At 40.8% G+C, this 25,996-nt stretch overlaps 2 protein-coding genes, 1 long non-coding RNA gene and 1 pseudogene across 4 annotated transcripts; 3 read left to right on the top strand and 1 right to left on the bottom strand.

Moving 5' to 3' along the window:
* Positions 1-7,213: 7,213 nt before the first annotated feature.
* LOC125139074 (tubulin alpha-1B chain-like) lies at positions 7,214-9,562 on the top strand. The gene is made up of 4 exons (XM_047801964.1): positions 7,214-7,345; positions 7,925-8,147; positions 8,241-8,389; positions 8,472-9,562. Exons 2-4 carry the CDS (start codon positions 8,027-8,029, stop codon positions 9,447-9,449), a joined length of 1,248 nt encoding a protein of 415 aa, XP_047657920.1. The 5' UTR covers positions 7,214-7,345; positions 7,925-8,026; the 3' UTR covers positions 9,450-9,562.
* Positions 9,563-15,805: 6,243 nt separating this feature from the next.
* Positions 15,806-25,626, top strand: LOC125138382 (annotated as a pseudogene).
* On the top strand, positions 16,301-17,397 carry LOC125139081. Of its 2 annotated transcripts, none has more exons than XR_007138196.1 (3): positions 16,301-16,322; positions 16,433-16,629; positions 17,344-17,397. It is a non-coding gene; the product is annotated as an uncharacterized LOC125139081 (long non-coding RNA). The 2 variants fall into 2 exon arrangements; XR_007138195.1 differs by having other exon boundaries at positions 16,307-16,322; positions 16,427-16,629.
* Positions 22,012-23,486, bottom strand: LOC125139076 (involucrin-like). The gene is made up of 2 exons (XM_047801969.1): positions 23,105-23,486; positions 22,012-22,983 (listed from the first exon to the last, which is right to left on the bottom strand). The coding sequence occupies exons 1-2, from the start codon at positions 23,463-23,465 to the stop codon at positions 22,967-22,969; spliced, it is 378 nt and encodes a 125-aa protein (XP_047657925.1). The 5' UTR covers positions 23,466-23,486; the 3' UTR covers positions 22,012-22,966.
* Positions 25,627-25,996: the final 370 nt, after the last annotated feature.

Here is a 25,996-nt window from a genome sequence, read left to right as displayed (position 1 = left end):
TCATGCACAGATTTTCATCCGGCCATTCATACTTAATCCGCGTTATGTCAGATGCTAGTTTTCTTCCCAGCAGGCGCCTCAGTTCAAGAGAGGTGGGACGAAATTCTTTGCAGAAACGTTCCAACTCCACACCAAACTCCCCCCCCCCCCACTTCTCTCGGGTCAGGGAGGTGCTCATGAGCATGCTCAATGTCCCTTAGTGTCCACGGACGGTGTAATAACATAGGGTCTCCACCCGGCCCCGCTACTTCCACCATGGGCATTGTAATTACAATTTGAAGTTTCTCTTTGACCTCTGGAATCGAAGCCTCTTCTCTTAAAGTTTCAAGATCCGTAGTCTCCTTTTGCTTGTCTTCCTAGCGTGTACGATCCGCGATCGGTGGAGAGGGTGGGTCAGCCTTAACTGCCTTCGGTGGAGGCAGTGGACTCTCCTTCGGCTCCACACGAGCTGGCTCCGGATCCGCGCACACCTGTCGACATGACGCAGCCGCTGCCAGACGTGGTCGAGGAGGCGGTCCATCCAGGTCAGGATCATCTGAAAAAGACTTAAGACACTGGAGACTTTATGAGTTACTTATTGTACTTTGTGTATTCTGTACATATTGTATAGATGCTCTCTTTGGAGTACATTGTGCTTTTTGAAACCTTTTTTCAGCCTCTAACTTCCACAAGTGAAAAGCTGTCCAGTTTATTTCTACCCTGCTCTTCTTCTTCTTCCCAACATTGTCTCTTTCCATTTGGGTCAGGTTACCTTTCAGCAAATCTAACTGCTTCAAGCTAAAACTGCCGCCGTCTGGGAAGCCACACTCCGTCACCCACCGCAGCAATTGTGACACAGAATCAGGACCATAATTATTTCTCATATAATTCACATTAGGTCCAGTGACACACACTGGGTTTTTATTGAGCATGCTCTTAGAAATACTGTTGCCCATGACTATCTTAGTTTATCTTAGTCTCTGCACCAGAAAGCCTGTGCTATGTGTGTGTGTTATCTTTTGTTTTGGCCTTTTCTCTTTTCCCCAAACCTGCTTTGCTCTCCGGAGAGTCTACACCGAGCTCGTCAGCTCTTAGCGGCGGGTTTTCTCAAAACCTCGCAAACAAGACACCTTTAGCACCTAATCCCAGATTAGTGCCGTGCTTTACTTTTGTATTTTAGGCCTTGCACTAGGTGCCTATCCAGGTCACTGACCTGTCGACAGATCCAGGTTTAAATCCTGTCTTTACAGCACTTTCTACACAGAGACAACCAACAATATTCACTATTCAACACTAATGAATTCAACTATGGTTTTCAAAATAAAACCCTTACAACTTTAGCAGATTAATCAGTGTTCTTTAACACAAATAAAAAAAGATTCTCTCACCTTCCACACATCCAATTACTTTTGATTCCAGCGTTGAGGCGGCTCACGGTGAACTCCCAAGTCCTCTCACGCTCATAGCCAATTTTGCGGTCAAGGTGAAGTTAACAGCCTTCAAGGCTCGAGCGCTGCAAGCCTCCCCGGGAATCCCCGAAGTCGACTCTCAAACGCGGAATCCTGCCGACAACGCCAGCCTGTCGTGGAAGTTTTGAGGTTCGAGAGAATTAAAGCATAAAAATATCACACCAACAGGCACGGGCAAGAGTATAAAGGTTTTCACGGTTTATTGTTTTCAGCTTTGCAGAAGGACCCAACACTCTACGTGTAAAATCAGAGAGGAAGCGGCCTCCATTATTGATAACACCAGCATTTTATAGACAGGAATAAAATAAACAGGACATGTAAAACCAAAACATCATCCACCATTGGCTTAGAAACATCGCCTGTTCATCTTCTGACCAAGCTAATCCCACGGGAACAGAAAAGGTCTCATGGGAAAGGTCTGATTAAAGGCAGTTTTAGGAAGAAACCACTGAAATCTCTAGTCACAATAACTACCAGCCTTGGGAAATACAGAAGCCTAGAAAGACAGATTCATGTGTTCTCTAAAGTAAAAATTTCCACTACAATGTACATGTGACATATCAAAACACTCAGCACATTGAGGGGAACTGCCCCACGGGTATTCTGGTCACGTCACGTGACTTCACGTGTAGCACCGCCCCCAAAACAAGCGAAATTAAAAATTTGCACAACATGGACATGTGACATATCAAAACACTCAGAACAATGAGGGGAACTACCCCACAGGTGTTCTGTTCACGTCACATGACGTCACGTGAGGTCACGTATAGCCCCGCCCCCAAAACAAGCAAAATCAAAAATATGCACAACATGGACATGTGACATATCAAAACACTCAGCACATTGGAGGGACCTGCCCCACAGGTATTCTGGCCACGTCACGTGAGGTCACATGTAGCCCCGCCCCCAAAACCAGCGAAATCCAAAAATTTGCACAACATGGACATGTGACATATCAAAACACTCAGAACATTGACGGGAACTGCTACACGGGTATTCTGGTCACGTCACGTGACGTCACGTGTAGCCCCGCCCCAAAAACAAGTGAAATCAAAAATTTACACAACATGGACATGTGACATATCAAAACACTTAGCAAAATGAGGGGAACTGCCCCACGGGTATTCTGGTCACGTCACGTGACGTCACATGATGTCACATGTAGCCCCACCCCAAAAACAAGCAAAATTAAATATTTGCACAACATGGACATGTGACATATCAAAACACTCAGCACAATGAGGGGAACTGCCCCACGGGTATTCTGTCCATGTCCCATGATGTCACGTGTAGCCCCGCCCCTAAAACAAGCGAAATAAAAAAATTGCACAAAATGGACGTGTGACACATCAAAACACTCAGCAAAATGAGGAGAACTGCCCCACAGTTATTATGGTCACATCACGTGACGTCACGTGATGTCACATGTGTCCCCGCCCCCAAAACAAGCAAAATCAAAAATTTGCACAACATGGACATGTGACATATCAAAACACTCAGCACAATGAGGGGAAATACCTCACGGGTATTCGGATCACGTTACATGCTCATGTCTGCTCACCTCCAAAAGTATTGGCACTCTAGCGGTCCAGTAGCTTTCACAATCCTTTTGTCCACTTGCCTCCAAAATGCACCGGCCTTTGCGAATTCTTGCACCGTCAAAGCCAACATTAAAGTTTGTTGCGACGAACTTTACAAATCTAGTTATTATTATTATTATTATTCTTAGACAAAAATTTATTTAAAAAAAAGCGGCATAGGGCGTTCGAGCCACATGCACCAAATTCGGATATGTCATAGACCCTGGTCTGTAGTTTGTTGCTTCTATTTTTCTAAGAGATCGGAATTCCGGCATTCCCGGTACGGAAGCTCAAAGTGGCCTTTTTTCCCATAGACTTCCATTATAAACTTTTGAGGTTTATAAGTCGGCAAGTTTTCGAGCGATTTACACCGAACTCGGACAGGTTCTTTAGGAAATTACTCCGGACAAAGTTTTTATTTCGGACTTCCGACGGAATTTTCAGTTTTCTGGTAGTCGACGATCGAACATCCCATAGACTTGAATGGGGAATTCCGAAAATTCCTCTAAGCTCTCACACACACAGCGTGCGCAGACCTCAGGCACGGCTTCTCTCTCTGTGATCCATGCAGTATAATAATGAGTAGAATCCATTAATGACTGCAGTATTGACATGAAATGTCCAAACCCTCAGTAGCCACTTTTTGCCAAAAGTATTGGCACACCATCGGATATTCAGGTGATGTCACTCGACACCACGTGATGTCACGTGTAGCCCCACCCCAAAACAAGCGAAATCAAAAATTTGCACAACATGGACATGTGACATATCAAAACACTCAGCACAATGAGGGGATCTGCCCCAGGGGTATTCTGGTCACGTCACGTGACGTCACGTGAGGTCATGTGTAGCCCCGACCCAAAACAAGCGAAATAAAAAATTTGCACAACATGGACATGTGACATATCAAAACACTCAGCACAATGAGGGAAACTGCCCCACGGGTATTATAGTCATGTCACATGACATCACGTATAGCCCCGCCCAAAAAACAAGCAAAATTAAAAATTTGCACAACATGGACATGTGACATATCAAAACACTCAGCACAATGAGGGGAACTGCCGCACGGGTATTCTGGTCACGTCACGTGACGTCACGTCAGGTCACGTGTAGCCCTGCCCCCAAAACAAGCGAAATCAAAAATTTGCACAACATTGACATGTGACATATCAAAACACTCAGCACAATGAAGGGAACTGACCCACGGGTATTCTGGTCACGTCACATGACATCACATGAGGTCACGTGTAGCGTAGCCCCGCCCCCAAAACAAGTGAAATCAAAAATTTGCACAACATGGACATGTGACATATCAAAACACACAGCACAATGAAGGGAACTGCCCCACGGGTATTCGGATCACGTCACATGTTCATGTCCGCTCACCTCGAAAAGAATTGGCACCCTAGCGGTCCAGTAGCTTTCACAATCTTTCTGTCCACTCGCCTCCAAAATGCACCGGCCTTTGCGAATTCTTGCACCGTCAAAGCCAACATCAAAGTTTGTCGCGACGAACTTTACAAATCTAGTTATTATTATTAATATTAAGCTCAACACTGTGCTCAAAAATGTCTTCACCTAATGTAATGACCGCCCCCTTCCCTTTCTTTAAGTCATCACTAAAGGGCAATATAGCAATGTTGGGGAAAATGAGTTCAGAGGTCGATGATTTGTAGCTCAATGTTCACATGTTACAAGTCAAGTCAAGTCACCTTTATTGTCACATCACTACGGCACGTGTGCCTTGGTGAGTGAAATTCTTGGGAGCAAGCTCCAGACATTGCAGAACCATTTACATACAGTAGTAAAATAACATAAACATAAATAGAACAGTTTACAGACAGGTTAGATGTGCAAAAATGTGCAAAATGCTGCAAATTGATCAGTACCATTGAAGTGTGCAAATGTGGAAAATGTGGAAAGGATGCAATGTGTTCATACATAGTCAGTACACTGTATGTATAAGTATATATATATATATATATATATATATATATATATATATATATACGTATATATATATATATATATATATATATATATATATATATATATATATATATATATACGTATATATATATATATATATATATATATATATATATATATATATATATATACGTATATATATATATATATATATATACGTATATATATATATATATATATATATATATATATATATATATATATATATATTAAGTATTATGTAACATGTTAAAAGCAGACGTCCGCGCTGACAAGGCCACTCGAACATCGCTATTAATCCATGGTTTTGGGTTGGGGTAGACGCGGATTGTTTTTGTTGAAACATGTGACAGAATCTGAGTACGCCTCTATGTCGTCATCAGACGCTGCCCGGAACATGTCCCGGTCTACGTGATCAAAACAGTCCTGTAGTATAGCATCTGATTGTTCCGACCAGCATTGGATTGTCCTAAGGGCGGGTGCTTCCTGTTTGAGTTTCTGCCTATAAGCAGGCAGGAGCAGAATTGACGAGTGGTCCGATTTGCCGAGAGGTGGGCAGGGGAGGGATTTGTAAGCATCCCGGAAGGGAGAGTAGCAGTGGTCCAGTATACGGTCACCACGCGTGTTGATGGTGATGTGTTGGAGGTATTTTGGAGCTATTGTTCTGAAGTTGGCTTTGTTAAAGTCCCCTGTTACAATAAACGCTGCATCTGGGTGCGTGGTTTCCTGCTCACTTATATTCCCATACAGTTCTTTGAGTGCCTGGTCTGTGTTAGCTTGAGGAGGAATATGTGATAAGCTGTGATAATGACCGCTGTAAATTCCCTCGGTAGCCAGAATGGTCGACACAGAAGCATAAGAAATTCTAGATCAGGGGAGCAGAAGGATTTAATAGAGTGTAGATTCCCTTCATCACACCACGAGTTGTTGATAAAGAAACAAACATCTCCGCCTCTGCTTTTCCCTGTGAGCTCTTTCGTTCTGTCCGAGCGGTGCACGGAGAACCCCGTGAGCTCGATGGCTGAGTCTGGAACCTCCGCAGACATCCAGGTTTCTGTGAGGCAAAGAATGCAGCAGTCCCTCGTTTCTCGTTGGTAGGAGATACATGCCCGTAGTTCACAGAGTTTGTTGTCTAGTGACTGAACATTAGCCAGCAAAATGGTTGGGAGAGGAGGTCGGAGGGGACGACGTCTGAGTCTAACAAGGGCTCTGATGCGGTGTTGGTAAACAAATCGCCAGCGTTCAGGAACTAAGAGTCCGGTTTGCGTTTCGCGACATAGGAACCTATATTTAGAAGCGTGTGTCTGTCGTAGGCAGTTATGCAGACAACTTCCAACACGCAGGACAGCAGGATAACTAGTAAGATAAATGAAAAACTGCAAAGTTTCCTCAGAGCTCGCAACACGGCTGCCATGCTCGGCGCCATCTTGGAGCATATAGTAGCAGATGCTCAAAATGCAGGGAGAACGATAGATAAGTTTACATATTAATAATTTAGTTTCCCATTAGGAGTGCAGAACGAGGTATGTTGTGTAATATTTCATGTTCATTTATAAGTATTACTTATTTGTGACATTAAACTCTGATTGCAGATTGAAGGCAGATTGAACTCTGCACGTAGTTGTGTGTGGGGGCACGGTGGCTTAGTGGTTAACACCTCCAGGGTCGGGGTTCGATTCCCGCCTCCGCCTTGTGTGTGTGGAGTTTGCATATTCTCCCCGTTCCTCGGGGGTTTCTTCCGGGTACTCCGGTTTCCTCCCCCGGTCCAAAGACATGCATGGTAGGTTGATTGGCATCTCTGGAAAATTGTCCGTAGTGTGTGAGTGAATGAGAGTGTGTGTGCGCCCTGTGGTGGGTTGGCACTGTGGCGATGTGTGGCAGGAGAGCGTGAGGAAAGACCGAAATGCATGACTGTCACTCTCAATGTGTGACACTTGACAGCCCTGCAACCTGTTCCTTCTATCGCTATAAAGTTTAATAACTATTGCTTTCATCCTCTTGTCCTTTATGAAAGCTTAATAGAGAGCGTTTAAAAAAAAAACCTTCCACTAATGTCCCCAGGTTGAAAATGTTTTCAGAGGAAGAAATTATTCAAAAATTAAAACGCACCAATGGAGTGCGGCTTAGCATTTCTCCACCAATGAGAGTCAAATCAGGAAGAGGAAATGTCCCGTCTCCATGACGACAGAGCCGAGAAGTATACATAACTCCACCCCCAAATTTAAGACCATTCCGTGTACTCGGTACAGACTCATTACGTTTGAACTTTGAGAATTCAAGGTCAAGTTCAACTTTTTTAAAGAAGCTTGTATTTAGATACACATTAAAGCCACCGTCTTCAAAATGGTAAGTATTGTCTGTCTTATTATTTGTCTACCACAAAAATTGTTAGCTACCGATCAGTTTATTCATACTTTATGAGTAACATTTGTAGAATCGTTATGTAAAAGTTTATTAAACCTTAATGTATGCAATACTGTATAATGTTTCAATCAACTTTGTACTGAATTTACTAAACATTTTACACTGTTTGATAATATATTTCTTCTAAGGTTTCTCACTTAATTATTTCCTTGTATGAAATAATAACGGACATTTAGAATCAGAATCAGAAGGAGATTTATTGCCAAGGATGCTTACGCAAACAAGGAATTTATTTTAGAGTAAAACATTTGTTGTAAAACAACATGCTGACAATAAAAATAAGGTAAAAAAAACATTTATTTAAATACAAATATACAAATAAATTTACAAATAATAAATTGTCTGCCAAGGAGAAGAGGGCTTTGTGCATGCCGAGCAACACCACGGCAATCTGATTTTCATATCTGCGCTGCCAGGAAGTTAAATGTGTTCAACAGCACAACAAATACGGCATACAGCAAAAATTAAAATGTGATAGAGCTGTCCTTCTTGTTTCCACAGCGTGAGTGCATCTCTATCCATGTGGGTCAGGCTGGTGTCTAGATTGGCAATGCCTGCTGGGAACTCTACTGTCTTGAACACGGCATCCAGCCAGACGGACAGATGCCCAGCGATAAATCCATCGGAGGTGGAGATGATTCCTTCAACACTTTCTTTAGTGAGACTGGAGCTGGAAAACACGTCCCCAGGGCTGTGTTTGTGGATCTGGAGCCTACTGTCATAGGTAAGATTAAGATCTTATGACACATGACTTTCAGTTACCAGTGCTCTGGACGTGAATATAATTGATTTATATTTGATTTATTTTTTCCTTTAGATGAGGTGCGTACTGGAATATACCGCCAGCTGTTTCACCCTGAGCAGCTCATCACAGGAAAGGAGGACGCTGCTAACAACTATGCTCGTGGTCACTACACCATTGCCAAGGAGCTGATTGACCTGGTACTGGACAGGTGCCGGAAACTGGTGAGCACCTTTTAGGCAATTACTTTGTAAAATTATAGATATTCTTTTGGAAAATCAATCAACATTTTAATCATCTCTCCAGGCTGATCAGTGTACAGGGCTCCAGGGTTTCCTGGTCTTCCACAGCTTCGGTGGAGGAACCGGTTCTGGTTTCACCTCCTTGCTGTTGGAACGCCTGTCTGTTGACTACGGTAAGAAGTCTAAGCTGGAGTTCTCCATCTACCCAGCTCCCCAGGTGTCTACAGCTGTGGTGGAGCTCTACAACTCCATCCTGACAACACACACCACCCTAGAGCACTCCGACTGTGCCTTTATGGTAGACAATGAAGCCATCTATGATATTTGCCGTAGGAACCTAGATATTGAGCGTCCTACTTACACCAATCTCAATAGGCTTATTAGCCAGATTGTGTCCTCAATCACTGCATCTCTCCGTTTCGATGGTGCCCTCAATGTCGATCTTACTGAATTCCAGACCAACTTGGTGCCCTACCCCCGTATTCATTTCCCACTGGCCACCTATGCTCCAGTAATCTCTGCAGAGAAGGCTTACCACGAGCAGCTCTCTGTGGCCGAAATCACAAACGCCTGCTTTGAGCCTGCCAATCAGATGGTAAAATGTGACCCACGTCACGGCAAGTACATGGCCTGCTGCCTGCTGTACCGTGGCGATGTGGTGCCCAAAGATGTGAATGCTGCTATCGGCAACATAAAGACAAAGCGCAGCATCCAGTTTGTGGACTGGTGTCCCACTGGGTTCAAGGTGGGCATCAACTACCAGCCCCCCACTGTAGTTCCAGGTGGAGACCTGGCCAAGGTGCAGAGGGCCGTCTGCATGCTGAGCAACACCACGGCCATTGCCGAGGCCTGGGCCCGTCTCGATCACAAGTTTGATCTGATGTACGCCAAGCGTGCCTTCGTGCACTGGTATGTGGGCGAGGGTATGGAAGAGGGCGAGTTCTCTGAGGCCAGAGAGGACACGGCTGCCCTGGAGAAGGATTATGAAGAAGTTGGTGTTGACTCCATTGAAGGTGAGGGAGAAGAGGGAGAGGAGTATTAAAATGTTAGGGCAAAGTCATTGTCTATGGTAAGATGTAATGAATCTTTTACAAAAAAAATAAAAAATAAATCACTGTATGCAAAAACATAAAAATAAAACTCCTTTCAAGTTCACACACTTGTTTGTCTTTAATTGCATTGTGCAAAAAATAAATTCTAATTTAAAAAAAACCTCAATTTCCAACACAAAACAGTTTTAGTAGACAAATATTTAACACACTTTAAATTGCACACTTGTAGGCATGTGCATGGGTTATAAGGTTCACAATTTATTTGTCAGGAATGGCTTGGACTGTTCCCTGCCTGGACACTAGGAGGGACATTCTGGCAGGTTCCCTTTCGAGGGAACTCGACGCTGCGTCAGTGCTGACGCTATGGGAAGCATTCCCATAGCGTCAGCACTGACGCAGCGTCTCGTTCCACTCTCAGGGAACCGGGTTACATACGTAACCTGGTGTAGTTTTGTTGTGTGCCGTGTGATTTTGTTTTTGTGTATCACGTGGGTTCCCCTGCCCTACCCTTAATCCATTTACACACCTGTTCCTTGTGTTTCAATGATAGGCCCAAGACATCAGGTTTATGCTGAGTTCTTGTTTTTGGTTTGTTGTTGTTTCATTGGTCCTAGTGTTTCTCTTTCTTATTGTCTTTAATTTTTCTCTTTCTTATTGTCTTTAATTAAAAGCCATTTAATGTTATAACATAGCATCTTTCACAACATTTTTGGGAGCCCTTTGTGTACCAATATTTAGAGATATTGTACATTCCTCCTTTTGATGCATGGTCTTACATGCATTAATTTATTATCAGAATCAGAATCAGATTTATTGGCCAAGTGTGTTGATGTTGACACACACAAGGGATTTGGTTCCAGCAGTTTGTGACTCTCAAAAATACAGACATAAATAACACTATACTATACAATACACACATAAATAACACTATACTATACAATACACACATAAATAACACTATACAATACACACATAAATAACCCTATACTATACAATACACACATAAATAACACTATACAACACACACATAAATAAAACTATACTACACAATACACACATAAATAACACTATACTATACAATACACACATAAATAACACTATACTATACAATACACACATAAATAAAACTATACTACACAATACACACATAAATAACACTATACTATACAATACACACATAAATAACACTATACTATACACACATAAATAACACTATACTATACAATACACACATAAATAAAACTATACTACACAATACACACATAAATAACACTATATTTCAATTCAATTCAATTCAAGTTTATTTGTATAGCGCTTTTTACAATAGACATTGTCTCAAAGCAGCTTTACAGAACAAACACAGAGCAGAAGGTAAACATAATTAATGATAAAGGAATTAACGAATAATAAAAGAAATAAGAATTAACAGAATAAAAATTCTAGATTATTATTAGTTGTATATAGTTCACAGTGTGTATGTATTTATTCCCCTATGAGCAAGTCTGAGGTGACTCAGGCAGCAGTGGCAAGGAAAAACTCCCTTAAGTTGGTAAAGGAAGAAACCTTGAGAGGAACCGGACTCAAGGGGGAACCCATCCTCATATGGGTGACACTGGGGGTGTGATTGTAATATACAGTCAGTTAAATGTTGTATTGGTGTAAGGTTCAAGGACTTCTGATCTCCTCAGTACCACAGAGTCTAACTGGAGATGTCTCAGGATTCTTACAGTCGGCCTCGGCTCAGTGGACGTCCAAAGGCTTCGTCCCACAGAGGACGTTGGGAGCCGGTACAGTGTCTGGATGCCTCGGGATAGGTACAAAGAGAGAAGCAGTGGAAAGGGATTAACATATCTGCTGTTCATAAAAATGTGCAGGTCTGATGTACTAGTGCATGATATTATGGGATGTATTATGTGTACGCCTGGCTAAAGAGATGAGTTTTTAATCTACGTTTAAACTGGGAAAGTGTGTCTGCGCCCCGAACACTATAAGGAAGACTATTCCAAAGTTTGGGAGCTAAATAAGAAAACGCTCTACCACTTTTAGTAGACTTAGATATTCTGGGAACTACCAGAAGTCTTGAGTTTTGTGATCTGAGAGTGTGAAGGATTGTAAACGTGTTAGAAGACTAGTTAGATACATGAGAGCTAAACCATTAAAAGCCTTGTACGTAAGTAGCAGCAGTTTGTAGTCAATTCTAAGCTTAACAGGTAGCCAGTGTAGAGATGATAAAATTGGGGTTATATGGTCATACTTTCTTGTCCTAGTGAGAACTCTGGCAGCTGCATTTTGGACTAACTGTAACCTATTTATTAAAGATGCGGGACAACCACCTAGTAATGCATTACAATAGTCCAGTCTAGAGGTCATGAAGGCATGAACTAGCTTCTCAGCATCAGATACAGACAGGATGTTTCTCAGCTTGGCAATGTTTCTAAGGTGGAAGAAGGCTGTTTTGGTAGTATGGGATGATTTTTAAAAGACAAGTTACTGTCTAATATAACACCGAGGTCTTTCACTGTCGAGCTACTAGTAACAGTACATCCCTCTAAAGGGGAGTTAAGTTGTGAGAGTTTCTGTGCATTGGTTTTTGGACCTATGAGTAGTATTTCTGTCTTATCGGTGTTTAACAATAGAAAGTTGCAGCTCATCCAGTCTTTTATCTCTCTAAGGCACTGAGTTCCCTTTCGAGGGAACTCGACGCTGCGTCAGTGCTGACGCTATGGGAATGCTTCTTTGAGGAAGTTGTGTCTGAAGCTCTGTGTGCACACACGCCATTTAATGGCTCGGAAAGGACAGTGACGGAGTAATTACTCGCCAGTAAGTCCATATAAGGGCATCTACGTCACGCTGCTCCAGCTCTCTTTGTCTGAAGGAAGCGCGAACGGATGCCGGGGGCGTGGCCAGCAACGCAGCGTCTCATTCCCTTCTCTGGGTGTAACAGACAAGGTGTTACCGGTTTCTTTTGTGTTTTGTTCCTTTTATGTTTGTTGATTTCTTAGGGGTAGCTGCAAGCAGGGTTGTAGTACCTCTGGGAGCAGCTTGGGGGCACTAGTGCCGGGAGGTAACCAGCATATAAGCTGACCAACCATAGAAGCAAATTTGTTGGTAGAGGGAAGCCTCATGGTTTCCAATCAAGCTACCTTGTTACCTTTGTCGTTAAAGTCCTAATTGAGAACTCTGAGTTTCTGCTCAATTAAAGGACTTTTGTTTATTTTTCCTTGTTTTGGGTCACAAATGTCTCTTTCACTACGGATCAGGGGATTAAAAACATTGCATCGCACTCGAATAACCGTTTGGATTTCAAGCTCAACTCAGCCCACAAACATTATCACTTATCAGAAAAACTGAATACGGACTCATTGACTTGGAGGGAAAAGGAAGATAGGGCCAACACTTGCTTTTGGGTTTGTTCATTGTCTGGGGGCGAGGGGTGTGGGCACTTGCAGATTTAAAAATAAAACGATTGTAAAAGTTCATTTGTTTCATGAATGTGTATCAGTACAGGTCAAAATTCTGAACCCCTCAGAGTAACAGCTAAATCAATAGAGGTGTTACAAGGGAACCGGGTTACATACGTAACTTGGTGTAGTTAATTTGCACACTGTGGCTATTTCATCTGGTTTTGATGAGATATATAACTGTGTGTCATCAGCATAACAATGGAAACTAATCTCATGTCTTCTAATAATGTTCCCTAATGGAAGCATGTATATAGAGAAAAGTTGTGGTCTATAGTGTCGAATGCAGCACTAAGGTCAAGTAGAACTAATAGTGACATACAGTCTTGGTCCGAAGTCCTTTGTAACTTTAACAAGTGCAGTTTCTGTGCTATGTTGGGGCCTGAAACCTGACTGAAACTCTTCAAGGATATTGCTCTCCTGTTAGAAGGAGCTCAGTTGAACAGACACAACCTTTTCAAGTATTTTAGACATAAACGGAAGGTGTGAGAAGTCTGTAATTTGATATTTCATTAGAACCTAAGTTAGGTTTTTTGATGAGTGGCCTAATAACTGCCAACTTAAAAGACTTCGGGACGTAAGCTAAAGATAACAAGGAGTTAATGATATTAAAAAGAGGCTCACCAGCTTTATGTAACACTTCTTTCAGTAGTTTAGTTGGGATGGGGTCTAGTGAACATGTTGTTGATTTAGCTGTAGTAATAAGTTTATCTAACTCTTCCTGTCCTGTACTTGTAAAGCTGTGTATAGCCTTAGGTGAGATTGTGTCACTGGTTGCTCTCTTTTGTTGAGCGTCACCTATTTTATTCCTGATACTTTCGATTTTATCAGTGAAGAATCTCATTAAGTCCTCACTACTGAAATGTGATGGAATAGTGTGTTCAGATTTCTGATTTTTTTGTTAAACTAGCCACTGTGCTAAATAAAAACCTGGGATTGTTCTGATTATTTTCTATGAGTTTTTCTGAGTTTGCTCAGACACAGTTAGTCTGTTCTATAGGTAGTGTGTACATTATGAGGTAATGGTCTGTGATGTCATCACTTTGAGGTATGATATCTATATCAGTGACTTCTATTCTGTGTGATATTATTAAATCTAATGTGTGGTTACGTCGATGAGTTGCACTAGTGATGTTTTGTTTGAGCCCAAGTGAGTTTAGTAAGTCCATAAATGTGAGTCCTAAAGCGTCGTTTGTGTCGTCAACATGAATGTTAAAGTCTCCTACAATTAATACTTTATCAAAGTTAACCAATAGGTCTGAGGGAAAATCTGTGAATTCTCTAAGAAAAAACTGTGTGGGGCCCTGGGGGTCTGGGGGTCTGTACACGGTCGCTAGAGCAAAAGACATCAGGGATTTCTTTGTGTGCATGTGCGGTAGTGTAACATTAAGGACGAGCACTTCAAAAGAACTAAATCTATGCTGTGTTCTCTGGGTAACAGTGAGGTAATTTCTAAGGATAGTGGCGACACCACCTCCACGACCAGTCAGACGAGGCTCGTGCTTATAAATATATCTTGATGGTGTAGACTCATTTAGACTGATGTATTCATTTGGTTTAATCCAAGTTTCGGTGAGGCAGAGTGCAGTAAGGCTATTATCTAAGATCATTTCATTTACAATAAGTGCTTTGGGTGCAAGAGATCTAATGTACCTTAAAAGCTGTTTTTGTTTGTTTCTTTGGCATTTTTCTGGTCTAATTACAGTAAGATTATTTCAAGAACTTCTCATGTATTTACTTTTTGATTTCACTACTCAGGGAACAGACACAGTTTCTATAGGGTGAGCTATGTGTGCATTTTCTGTGTCAATGTGCTGAGGTGAAGGATGGCTATTGAGATTTAAATTTAAAGAGTAGTTTACCAGTCAGAAGGTGTTCAGCGCCCTGGAGATGTGGTCCGAGAGGATCTCCGCTCCAACTCTGCTGGGGTGCAGGCCGTCAGCACGGAATAGCCTAAGACGTTCCCAGAAAACATTCCAATTATCGATAAAGAGTAGTTTCTGAGCCTGACACCATGACTGTAACCATTCATTTAAAGCAAAAAGTCTACTGAACCATTCAATTCCTCGTTGGTACGTTGGAAGCGGTCCAGACACAATGATCCTCGTCGTGGGCGCTGTGCTGCGAACCGTCTCCACCAGGGTGTTGAAGTCCCTCTTCAGGATCTCCAACTGGTGTCATTCGAGCCAACATGAAGAACCACAGCTCTGGTGTTTCTGCTCACAACTCTAGGTACCTGTGCAGAGACATCAAGAACACGAGCACCAGGTAAGCATTGAGTGCGAGCCTTACCTTTAGCCACCGTAGCACGGACGTGGCGGATGATGGAGTCTCCGATGATCACGTTGTCGCGTTGTCTTGCAAAGGGGGGCAAAGCGGTTCCGGGTGGGGATCTCGAAGACCGGCGGTGGTGGAGGGGGAGAGGTCCTAGGCCGAGGACCGGCACGCGTCCTCCGCTGCTGCACCCAGGGTTCACCCACTTCATCTGTGTGTTGGGCTTGGACAGAGAAACACGCGGGGTAGAGGGGAGGGAGTGGTAATTACATCCTGGGAGTTTACCTGAGACAGGTGAGCGACCGACCGGGGAGCTTCCAGCGCGGGTTTCCGCTCCCGCAGCTCGGCCTGCTTCACCTGTAGTTCGCGGATCTGCTTCTCCACAGCAACCAGCTGGAGTTCTACCGAGTGCAGCTCCAATGCGTCCTCACCTGCACTTAAAGGCAGAGACGTAACCGACAGGATGTTACAGAGCAAGTACAACAGATTGTCTTTAATTGCATTGTGCAAAAAATAAATTCTAATTTAAAAAAAAAACCTCAATTTCCAACACAAAACAGTTTTAGTAGACAAATAACCTGCCTGGCCTGGCAGTGGTTCTCAAGAACAAGATGGCTGAGGAGGGTAAGTTGAATCCATTTAAAGTATGAATTTCAAATGAAAAAAATAAACATTATCAGTCTCAGCCACACAATTTGAATGGAGTAGAAGGGTTATTGCTCTTTTTACCACAAATGAGGATTATAATTTGCGGTGTTAACAGGTCAGTAAGGCTTTAAAACGTTTCAAATTTGCTTGACAGATTTGTTGTATTTGTTGTACTGTGGCTGTTACATAAAAGGAGAAATTAACAAAAGAATTTTGAACATTGAATTCAGCAACATCAAACACACCTATTTCTTGATGTAACACCTGAATGCTACACAATGTGTTACTTTACCACAACTGTAGTGAAGAAGAAAACCGTTAACTTAAAACAGCGATCAGACATTGGCTGCAAAACACAGTTCTGCTGCTTTGGGGCTCACTGCATAAAGTCACCTCAGTGAGACTGATCATCTTGCCTCAAGTCAGTTTATACAGAAGCTAGCCGGGTACCATGGCAACGATACACATTAAAATATGCTGGTATGTAGATTTGAATGGATGAAATCTTCATTGAAGTTTTTTGGCCTCATTAAGCAATCTTAACAAGCAGTTTGTCTTTAATGTAATCTTTTTTGTATGTTGAGATGTAGACAAGGGAAATGAGGGACTTTGCTGTCTCTTAAGAAGACGACTGTCAGAGGTGTCGGAACAGTTGCAAGTTGTCCTCCAACAGTACAAGACTGCTTTAGGTCCTGAGGCCTCTGTCCTTCTACATGTTGAAGCAGAAGATCCAAGTGGCCTCAGTAGTCCAGACACCAGTGAGGATGAAGAGGAAAACACAGTTTAGGTATTTATTTGTTCATATGTTCTCAAGAATAGACTTGGGGGTGTTCCATCAAGGTGGGTAAAGGAAAAGCCTGGCTTATTTTGATAAATCTTGATAATTTAAGTAAGAGTTCCGTGCCATTACTGTGGCTTAAGCCCAGTTCACACCAAAGATTCACAATGAGACAAAACCATTTTAGAATGTTACAGTGATGTAAACGGGGCCCTTTTCAGATTGACTCTGATGGCAACAATTCACCAATTGCTGGTTTTCGAATGTAAGGTACAATACCTGTTTCAAAAGCCAAGTCACTAAACTGTTGGCTAGTTGAAGTTTTGGATGGAGGAAAGAGATGATCAGTTTATCAATTAGTTTGAGGAACAGCACTATCTGTGTAACTCAAGCCTTAAAATTTACTCAACTCTTCAGGGCTGCTTATGTACTCTGTGCACATGCACAATGCATGCTTATTCAAGCCTGGTTAAAGTCACTGTTGACTAGAAGTGGCTAATAATTTAGTGGAATGGCTTGAGCCTGCAGTGAAAGTCAGTGTTAATTTAAGCAAGCCTTTTTCAAGTGGACAGCTTACATTAACTGCATTGATGGAATACCCCCCTGTTACTGTTACTCTTTATTTATTTGTGTATTTATTAATGCTTTACACACCTTGTTCATTCTAAAACTTCACCTTCTTATCATACCTCTTGCTTTTTTTGTTTTTCTATATTTTCCCAGATGGAAGGACTGTGTTGAAGGAAATGGACTCGCCCTATATCTGTATATTATTATGCTGATTGATTAATCACATCAAAATATGTATGCATCCTATATTGTTGAAAATTCAACCTTTTGTTGACAATTTATGTCACTGTCTTTTTTTGTGTTTTACAAGCACATTGTACATTGGTACAGCAGATTTAGATAATACATTCAGTGCTTGTATAATGCATTAGATTGTATGTAACAGAAAAATACACTGTTCTGTATGCTATGATTATACTTTATATTGTATATTATTACAGTTGACAGATAACTTGTTTCCCTGTTTTGTTGGTGCTTTTCAAGTTACCTCAACCTCAGTCCAGTGTCATTAAATACAACCTTATGACATGTGTGACAAATATGCATTTGGTGTATTTTCAATAAATTATTTCCAAAGATGAGTATTTTATCTTTTATTTTTCCATACATTATTTAAAAACAAAGTTTTATGGTTGATGAAAGTAAATAGCTGGAGAAAGAAACATAAATTAAGCATTTATATGTGTAATCTTTAATTTGACATCACACTGCATTATTAATACTTTAAGGCAGGTCTTTTTATTTATTTACAAACAAACTGCTCTTGGGGGGGGGGGGGGGTTGGGGTAATGGGTACATTACATGGGTAACCAAATGTTTATTTTTGTAAAATGTTGCAACAATATTTTGTGAAAAATTACAGTTATTGACATATAGGGTAATAATTATACATGAAAAAATTACAGTGAGCAAATGAGCATGTAAAAAAAAAAAGCATGCCCCTGCCCCATGCAATGTTCTCATCTTTTCCCCCCACCTGTTTGTGTCCCTGATATGTGTTAAGGACCCTTTTGAAAACTAGATGGTCCATCTCAAGGGGTTTCATCCTTGTAATAAACTTGTAGTGACCAAAATGAATCGCCTTTTTAAATTACAATTCTGCTGACCATCCAGTGCATTACTACAGGTGTGTGGGAAAGCTTGAAGGACTTGGGTTGAGACTGAAAACATAGATCTCGCATGTCATCATGAAAATAATGTTAAAAATTATGCCATGTCAAACAATTTAGTCATTTTCGTCAAAGGGGTTCTGTAAAGCTATGCCTGTGCAAAGTCTTTTCATGAAATTGTGATAATTAAAAGTTTTCCTAAAGGACTGAAAGAAATTAGCTAATAAAACAGATTCTGTCATATTGTAAACTTGAAAGTGACTCATTTTGGTCACTATTTTTACATAAAAAGGAAAAACAAACAAAAGCTTCTTTTTTATATACAGGGCCTTCAAAGTGCTCTATGAAACTAGGCCTGGGATGGCTTGTGGTAATGAAAAGAGAAAATTAAAACTTTGTCTTAGAGCTAAACCAAATACATCAATTGTAAAGGTTTCAACCTGAAGAGTAACATGTCAGTATGAAGGTTCTATATGGCCCCTGCGTTCCAAATACTGATCTTTGAACCTTGACCTTGGACCATGTTATAATCCAGCAACAAAAAGGTCTACAGACATGGGACCAGCTGTTATAGAGAGCTCTGGACCTCAGCTATCATGTGAGTATAGTCACTATTGGGCACTAACTGGGGGTGCTGTAAAAAATAGCTCACAAGCAATTTTCACCCATTTAAGAATTATATTTTTAAATCTGATAACACCCTCCCCCCTTAAAGCCCTTAAGAGGATCCACAGTTTAATACTGTCAACTTCTAAATATGGGGAATATATCACTGTATTTAAAAACTACAATTCCCAGTACAGCCGTGCCAATGAACTTGCTACCTAGCATTCAAATCAGCGTCACTCAGATGGTCACTTATTGTTGAACCATATTCTAGCTTCATAATTCTCAAACAAGCCTTTCTTAACAGTGGACTATAAGGTTAAGTTAACTTGAAAAGCACGGACAACAGAACACGAAATCAAGTTATGACTGACTAGCTTCATCACTCAATCTCCTCTCCACCAATAAGCTGGTGTGTGGTGGGCATACTGGTGCAATATGGCTGTCAACGCCACATCCAGGTGGATGGTGCATATTGGTGGTGGTTGAGGAGATTCCCCTTACATGTAAAGCACTTTCAGTACACAGAAAAGTACCATATAAATGTAACAAATTATTATTAATTATGTAAACTGTAATAAAATACCAGTGTAATTTATAATCATGACACATAAAAACATGTTTCTGAGTGACATCTGAAAAGGAAATTGAGTTGGATTAAGTATATTTCTATTTAAGCCTGCTTGTGGTTACACCCCATTTGTCACATTTTATCTTGTCAGATTTATATTTTCACCACTTCAAATGCAGCACAGAAAAAATGTAATAAATAGGCAGAAACCGAAATGGATTACAATTGTACATTTTATTTATTTTTAGTCATTTGGAGAGAATCCTTTGGCTGCCAGGAATGGGCCCACTCCTTGCCACTAAAAAAAAGAAGGAAATTTGTTTGGAACTTTCTTTGTAGTTGGGTGTTTCAAATAAACATAAACCTTTTAACAAGTGTAAAGCACATATCATTACAGAACATGTTTTTATAAGTATAACAGTTTAATTTTCCATCTGTGAACTACCACCATTTGTGAAGGAGAACAGATTAATAACAAATCATTGTAGCCAAAAACAAACAAACAAACAAACAAATAAATAAATATTAACAAGTAAATTAATAATGCATGCAATAATTGATAAAGCACAAAAACAGAAGAATACATACCATACTGGACAGGGCTCCCAGTCAACCAACATTTCTGCTTTGCCCTGTCAAGAAAATAAAAAGAATTAAAACACATAAATTCAATTCTTAGCATAAGGCTATTATGTTTGGTTATAGGCACTGAGTTTCATTGATACAAAGGGTCATTGTTAATATTTACAGTATCTGATAATGAATTTTTCAGTACAAGCTCCTTCCTAATCTGTAATAAAAACACAAAAATGATCTATCTAACAATTAAATATTATATTACACTCGGCATATTGTCTACACTATGCTTTTCTTGTATGACTGTCTAACCTTTCTCACTCTTTCTCTTACAACACTCCTGATGGGGAAAGTCTCTAGGCGAGTGTGATAGGAGCAATCTGTAAACATCAAAAACATGTTTCACACATTTCTTAGATTAGGAACAAAATAAACAAATAAGAAGACTTAAGTAGTGACCAGACTTACAAGGATGACAAGTGATGTTTATCTTTAATCAAAAGTTGAACCAGGTTTAACTTGTACCCTATAGCCAGACTATTCTCAGTTCAAATGTGGTATTCTTGCTGGAACAACAATACCTCTGCTGAGCCACAGATCACAATTGAGAATACTCTACTGCTGCTGCTTCTTCTACTACTTGGCAATGCATTTTGGTCAAATTAGACACCTGAAGCCAGTTGGATTTTATAGTTTGTCTGTTAGGACTAATTATCTGTTGTAAGTAGTTAAAAACCCAATAAAAATATAGCAAATAACCAAGGGTAAAATAGCAATGTCGACACACTGATGGAAGCATCAATCACTGCATTTACATGCACTTACTCTTTTGTGGCTTTTTCCTCTCAGGCATATGTCTTAGTCCACCTGTGGGATAGAAGATTACAGTCCAGTCATATACCCACGTAAAAAAAAAAAAAAAAGACAAACATGCAGTTTGTAATGTCTTTTCAACATAAATGTGTCCCTGGTGCATCTAGATACCCCAAAAATATGAGACCAGAACATCCTCTTTCAGTAAATGCGTACACAATATTATATTTGGCTCCACATTTTACATCATGTGCATGCTTATTAGCATAATAACCAGTAGGCTTCTAGATTGCTCCATCTAAAATGGCTTTTTTCAGACAGACAATGAACTGAGGGTCTGAATAAAAGGGCCAATTTAAGATAAATAAGGATTTTTTTTGTAACTGTGGACATGCAAAGCTATTCTAGTGGAGTTTCAGAATAAAACTAGATTTGTAAAGTTTGTCGCAACAAACTTTGATATTGTCTTTGACGGGGCAAGTATTGGCAAAGGCCAGTGCTTTTTGGAGGCGAGTGGACATAAGGGACAGTGTTACTATTGGAAGCAAGTGCCAAAACATTTGGAGGTAAGTGGAGACGAGCATGTGATGTCATCCAAATACTCTTGAGGAAGTTCCCCACATTGGGCTGAGTGTTTTGATATGTCACATGTCCATGTTGTGCTAATTATTTTTTTTTATGTGACGTCATGTGACGTGACCAGAATACCCATGGGGAAGTTCCCCTCATTTTTCTGAGTGTTTTGACATGTCACAAGTCCATGTTGTAAAAGGTTTTTTGATTTTGCATATATTGAGGGGCGGGGCTGCGGCACAACCGAAAGGCCAGTCGGTAAACCAATTATAACTTTGTTCAGAGTATCGCCCTAAAGGAGCTGGCCGAGTTTGGTGTAGATAGTTCGAAAGCTTGCCGAGTTATAAACCTCCAAAGTTTATAATGGGAGTCTATGGGAAAAAGGCCAGTTTGAGACCTGGTACCGGAAGTACCGGTACTCGGATCGCTTAGAAAAAGTAATAGCAACAAACTTCAGACCAGGGTCTACAACATGTCAGAATTTGGTGCATGTGGCTCGAAAGCCCTAGGAGGAGTTACTCTTTATAATTTTTATAATTATAATTATTTTATAATCTTTATAATCTAAAACTGTGTTTCAATTGGTGCCATGAGTTTGCATGGCTTTTAGAAATAACTATACATATAGTACGCACAGAAAATGACCAAAATCAAATGTATGCTTAATTTGTGAGGCCTGATGGGAGGGGTGGTATTTTTACAGTTGGATACTTTCATACTTTCAGACCTGAACACAGAATGCTGTTACAATTGAGAAAGAAAACTGGTTGTGTAACAGTATTTTGGATCCGCGCATCGTCTTAAAGTGACCGTAGCCTATATTCGTGATGCTTTCTGTATCATGAATGTTAATCAAACAATAAAAAACAAAGAGGAAAAATCACTTTTGCAGTTTTAACACAAATTAATTATATTTAATTTATACAGTTAAGAATATGCAGTGTTATTTTACATTTGACTATTAAATTTCTGTTCCTGTTAGATTTACCTGAAAATATATAAAAGCACTATTTATTTCATTTGTATCTTTGTTCTATTGTATTTATTTATACTTGCGATTTGTTCATTATTTTCAATGTGTATTCACCCACCTACAAAATCACCCAATCATCCTTGAATGGTTAATTCTTTCCAAATAGAGCTACTCAAGTTATCTGGTGATTTTTTTTTTGGTGAATTTCTATCATAATATATGGTGCAGAAAAACAAAATTTTTACATTTTAATTTTTTTCAAATATCATGCGGCCCTACCCTGACATTTAAGTGTGTGACTCAAGAAATTTGTTCCAACAGCCCTAGTACAGATAGATCTATCATCTGTCTAATAATATAATATCAGATGGACTTTTCATGTAGATTAATCATGGAAATTAGAAACTTGAAAGTTTTACTTTAGTATCAAGCAGCAAAAATGTTTTAGCGTGACATGTTTGAGTTAATTTCCCTACTTGACATCATGCGTCCTGCAATGTAACTTTCACATGCATACATTGCATTGTTGATGCTGAAAATATATATCATGCAGCCCTAACCTGCATAAAGCTCTATGGGGAAAAACAAAACAAAAAAACACTGGAAGTCAAGTAACGTTAAAGTAACCCATGGGTCAAACACTTCAAGACTTTACAAATATAAATTGTAACTTTTTAAATCTGTCCTAATTACCTTGACCCTCCGAGGTACTCATCTGCTCCATCCTCCCCTCTGTAGTGCCCGTCTGCTCCATCTCCCCCTCTGTAGTGCCCGTCTGCTCCATCTCCCCCTCTGTAGTGCCCGTCTGCTCCATCTCCCCCTCTGTAGTGCCCGTCTGCTCCATCTCCCCCTCTGTAGTGCCCGTCTGCTCCATCTCCCCCTCTGTAGTGCTCGTCTGCTCCATCTCCCCCTCTGTAGTGCCCGTCTGCTCCATCTCCCCCTCTGTAGTGCCCGTCTGCTCCATCTCCCCCTCTCTAGTGCCCGTCTGCTCCATTTCCCCCTCTGTAGTGCCCGTCTGCTCCATCTCCCCCTCTGTAGTGCCCGTTTGCTCCATCTCCCCCTCTGTAGTGCCCGTCTGCTCTATCATCCCCTATGTAGTGCCCGTCTGCTCCACCCGCGTGGTCCTCACCACCTCGCGGTTGCTTGTGTTCTCCAATGGTTTAAACCCATGAATAACAAATGAGCAAAAACAATGCTTCCGAGTGGCAGAAAAAAACGTGGTGCAGACACGAAAGATGCTTCCTATTGAAATACATTAGATCGAAAGTTCGTGCTGAGTGACACGAAAAAAAGGAAAATTCGTCTCCACGAACACGAATCAAACAGATTACATTTCGTGACGTCTGTCACGAACTGCCGTGAGATTGGGTTGCAACCCCAGTCTGCCAGTCCAGAGGCACTGTCCCCAACCTCCACATGATGTTGCAGAGATCTCATCCATCCCCGGTGCCTTGCCACTGAGGAAGCAGCTTTTTCGAAATCTATAAATTCATGATAGACATTTTAAATAAACAAACAAACAAAGATTTCAGAGCAGATTGTATATATTGTGATAATTAATATAAATATAAAGAAGTACCAGCATGCAGAGGTTTCTAAAACTCAGTATGTCAGGACTCAGCCCGGACTTTGGCCATGTGTGTTTGTTGAGCCTCTGTTGTTGTCTCCTGTTGTGATGTTGTCCTGTGTCATGTCTTAGTTTCTGTTTTGTGCTTTTTTTTTTAAAATAAATCCTGTTTTATTTTAATGCTATTTGGGTCTGTTTTACCCCCACATCACTGACTCAGTATTGGGTCCTTTATTATTTAACATACTGTATATAAAGAACATTCATCTTTCAGAGAGTGCTTACTGGAAAGAAAATAATAATAATAATAATAATAATAATAATAATAATAATAATAATAATAATGATAATAATAATAATTATTATTATCATTATTATTATTATTATTATTATTATTACAATAAGTGGAATATTCAAATGTATTCTAGGTTTTGTTTTTCCCCTCTGAATAAAATTTCAATTTTTATTTGATTTTTGCAGGAGATGTACTGTGAAGCTGGAGGTGTTGTCACTGCTCATCACGGCCACTCTGTGTTTGTTAGTAATACTGCAAATACACCTCCAGGGTGAGAAATCACAAACCACAAGACAAGACAAGGTTTTGAGAAAGCAGAAACCTGAACCACAGACATGGTCGGACATGTTCCTAAACTCAGTCCCCAAATGTACACTAAACTCATCTGCCTCCAAGATTCATGACTTCTCAACTTTACCTAAGAATATCCAAGACTTCCTGTTTTACCAGCACTGTCGCCATTTCCCCATGCTCCTCGACAATCTTGGGAAGTGCGGCGGACCAAAGAACTCTGCAGATGTTTTCCTACTGTTGGTCATTAAAAGTTCTCCATCGAACTACGATTGGTGTGAGGTTCTGCGTAAAACATGGGCTATGGAGCGGCTTCATACTGGTGTGTGGATTCGCACCGAGTTCATATCTGGAACCACAGGACACGGTTATGAGAAGGAAAGACTGAATAAACTCCTGGAGCTGGAGAACCGCGAGTACCAGGACATTCTGCAGTGGGACTTTGATGATACCATTTACAACCTCACACTGAAGCAGGTCTTATTCCTGGAGTGGAGGGAGAGGTTTTGCCCAGATGTGCACTTTCTCCTCAATGGAGATGATGACATTTTTGCCAACACAGACAATATGGTGCAGTACCTCAAGGGCTTAGATGATAATGATGGAAGCAAACATCATTTTACCGGCCACTTGAACGAAAATATGGAGCCGATCCGGCAACAAGGCAGTAAATAATTCATCCCTGTACAAATCGATAAATCAGAAACCTATCCTCCCTACTGTGGTGGTGGTGGCTTCCTGCTGTCACAATTCACTTCCAGAGTTATCTACAACATGTCTCACTCCATCCCCCTGATTCCTATTGATGATGCTTACATGGGAATGTGTCTGGAAAAGGCTGGACTTCTACCCAGACATCATGTAGGAGTGAGGACATTCGGCCTGAATGTTCCCTCGGATCAACATGAGGCATACAATCCATGCTACTACCGTGAGGTTCTCCTGGTCCACAGGTTCCTCCCACTTCAGATTTATATTATGCGGCATGAAATCCATAGAGAAGATTTGAATTGTACAAAGAGAACAGAAGGGAATGAGAAATCTGTGCTTTTCATGCTTTAAAAAGAGGACTGGGGGGACAGATTTGTGAAAATCTGGGAGGACTGGGAAAGACTGGGGATGAGAGCGGGGACTAGGTGACATACAGTGAGAAGCTTTCAATTTAGATGATTTTATAACCAGCCAATTGCACAGAGGCAAACTCAACTTAAACAATGAAAATAAAAAATAAAACGGAAGATGAAGTGATTATGGAATGTGGGAGTCTGGAGGTTAAGGTGTTGGACTACTCATCGAAGGTCATGAGTCGTGAATCCCTTGGCCACCAATCTGCCCATGCTGGGCCCCTGAGCAAGGCCCTTAACCCTCAATTGCTCATCTGTATAAATGAGCTAAAAATGTAAGTCGCTCTGAATAACGGCGTCTGCTAAAT

The sequence above is a fragment of the Tachysurus fulvidraco genome, chromosome 16, assembly GCF_022655615.1.
Source record: "Tachysurus fulvidraco isolate hzauxx_2018 chromosome 16, HZAU_PFXX_2.0, whole genome shotgun sequence".
NCBI classification, from domain to species: domain Eukaryota; kingdom Metazoa; phylum Chordata; class Actinopteri; order Siluriformes; family Bagridae; genus Tachysurus; species Tachysurus fulvidraco.
The sequence above is the reverse complement of the archived record's forward strand: the minus strand, read 5'-3'. Positions and strand labels throughout refer to the sequence as shown.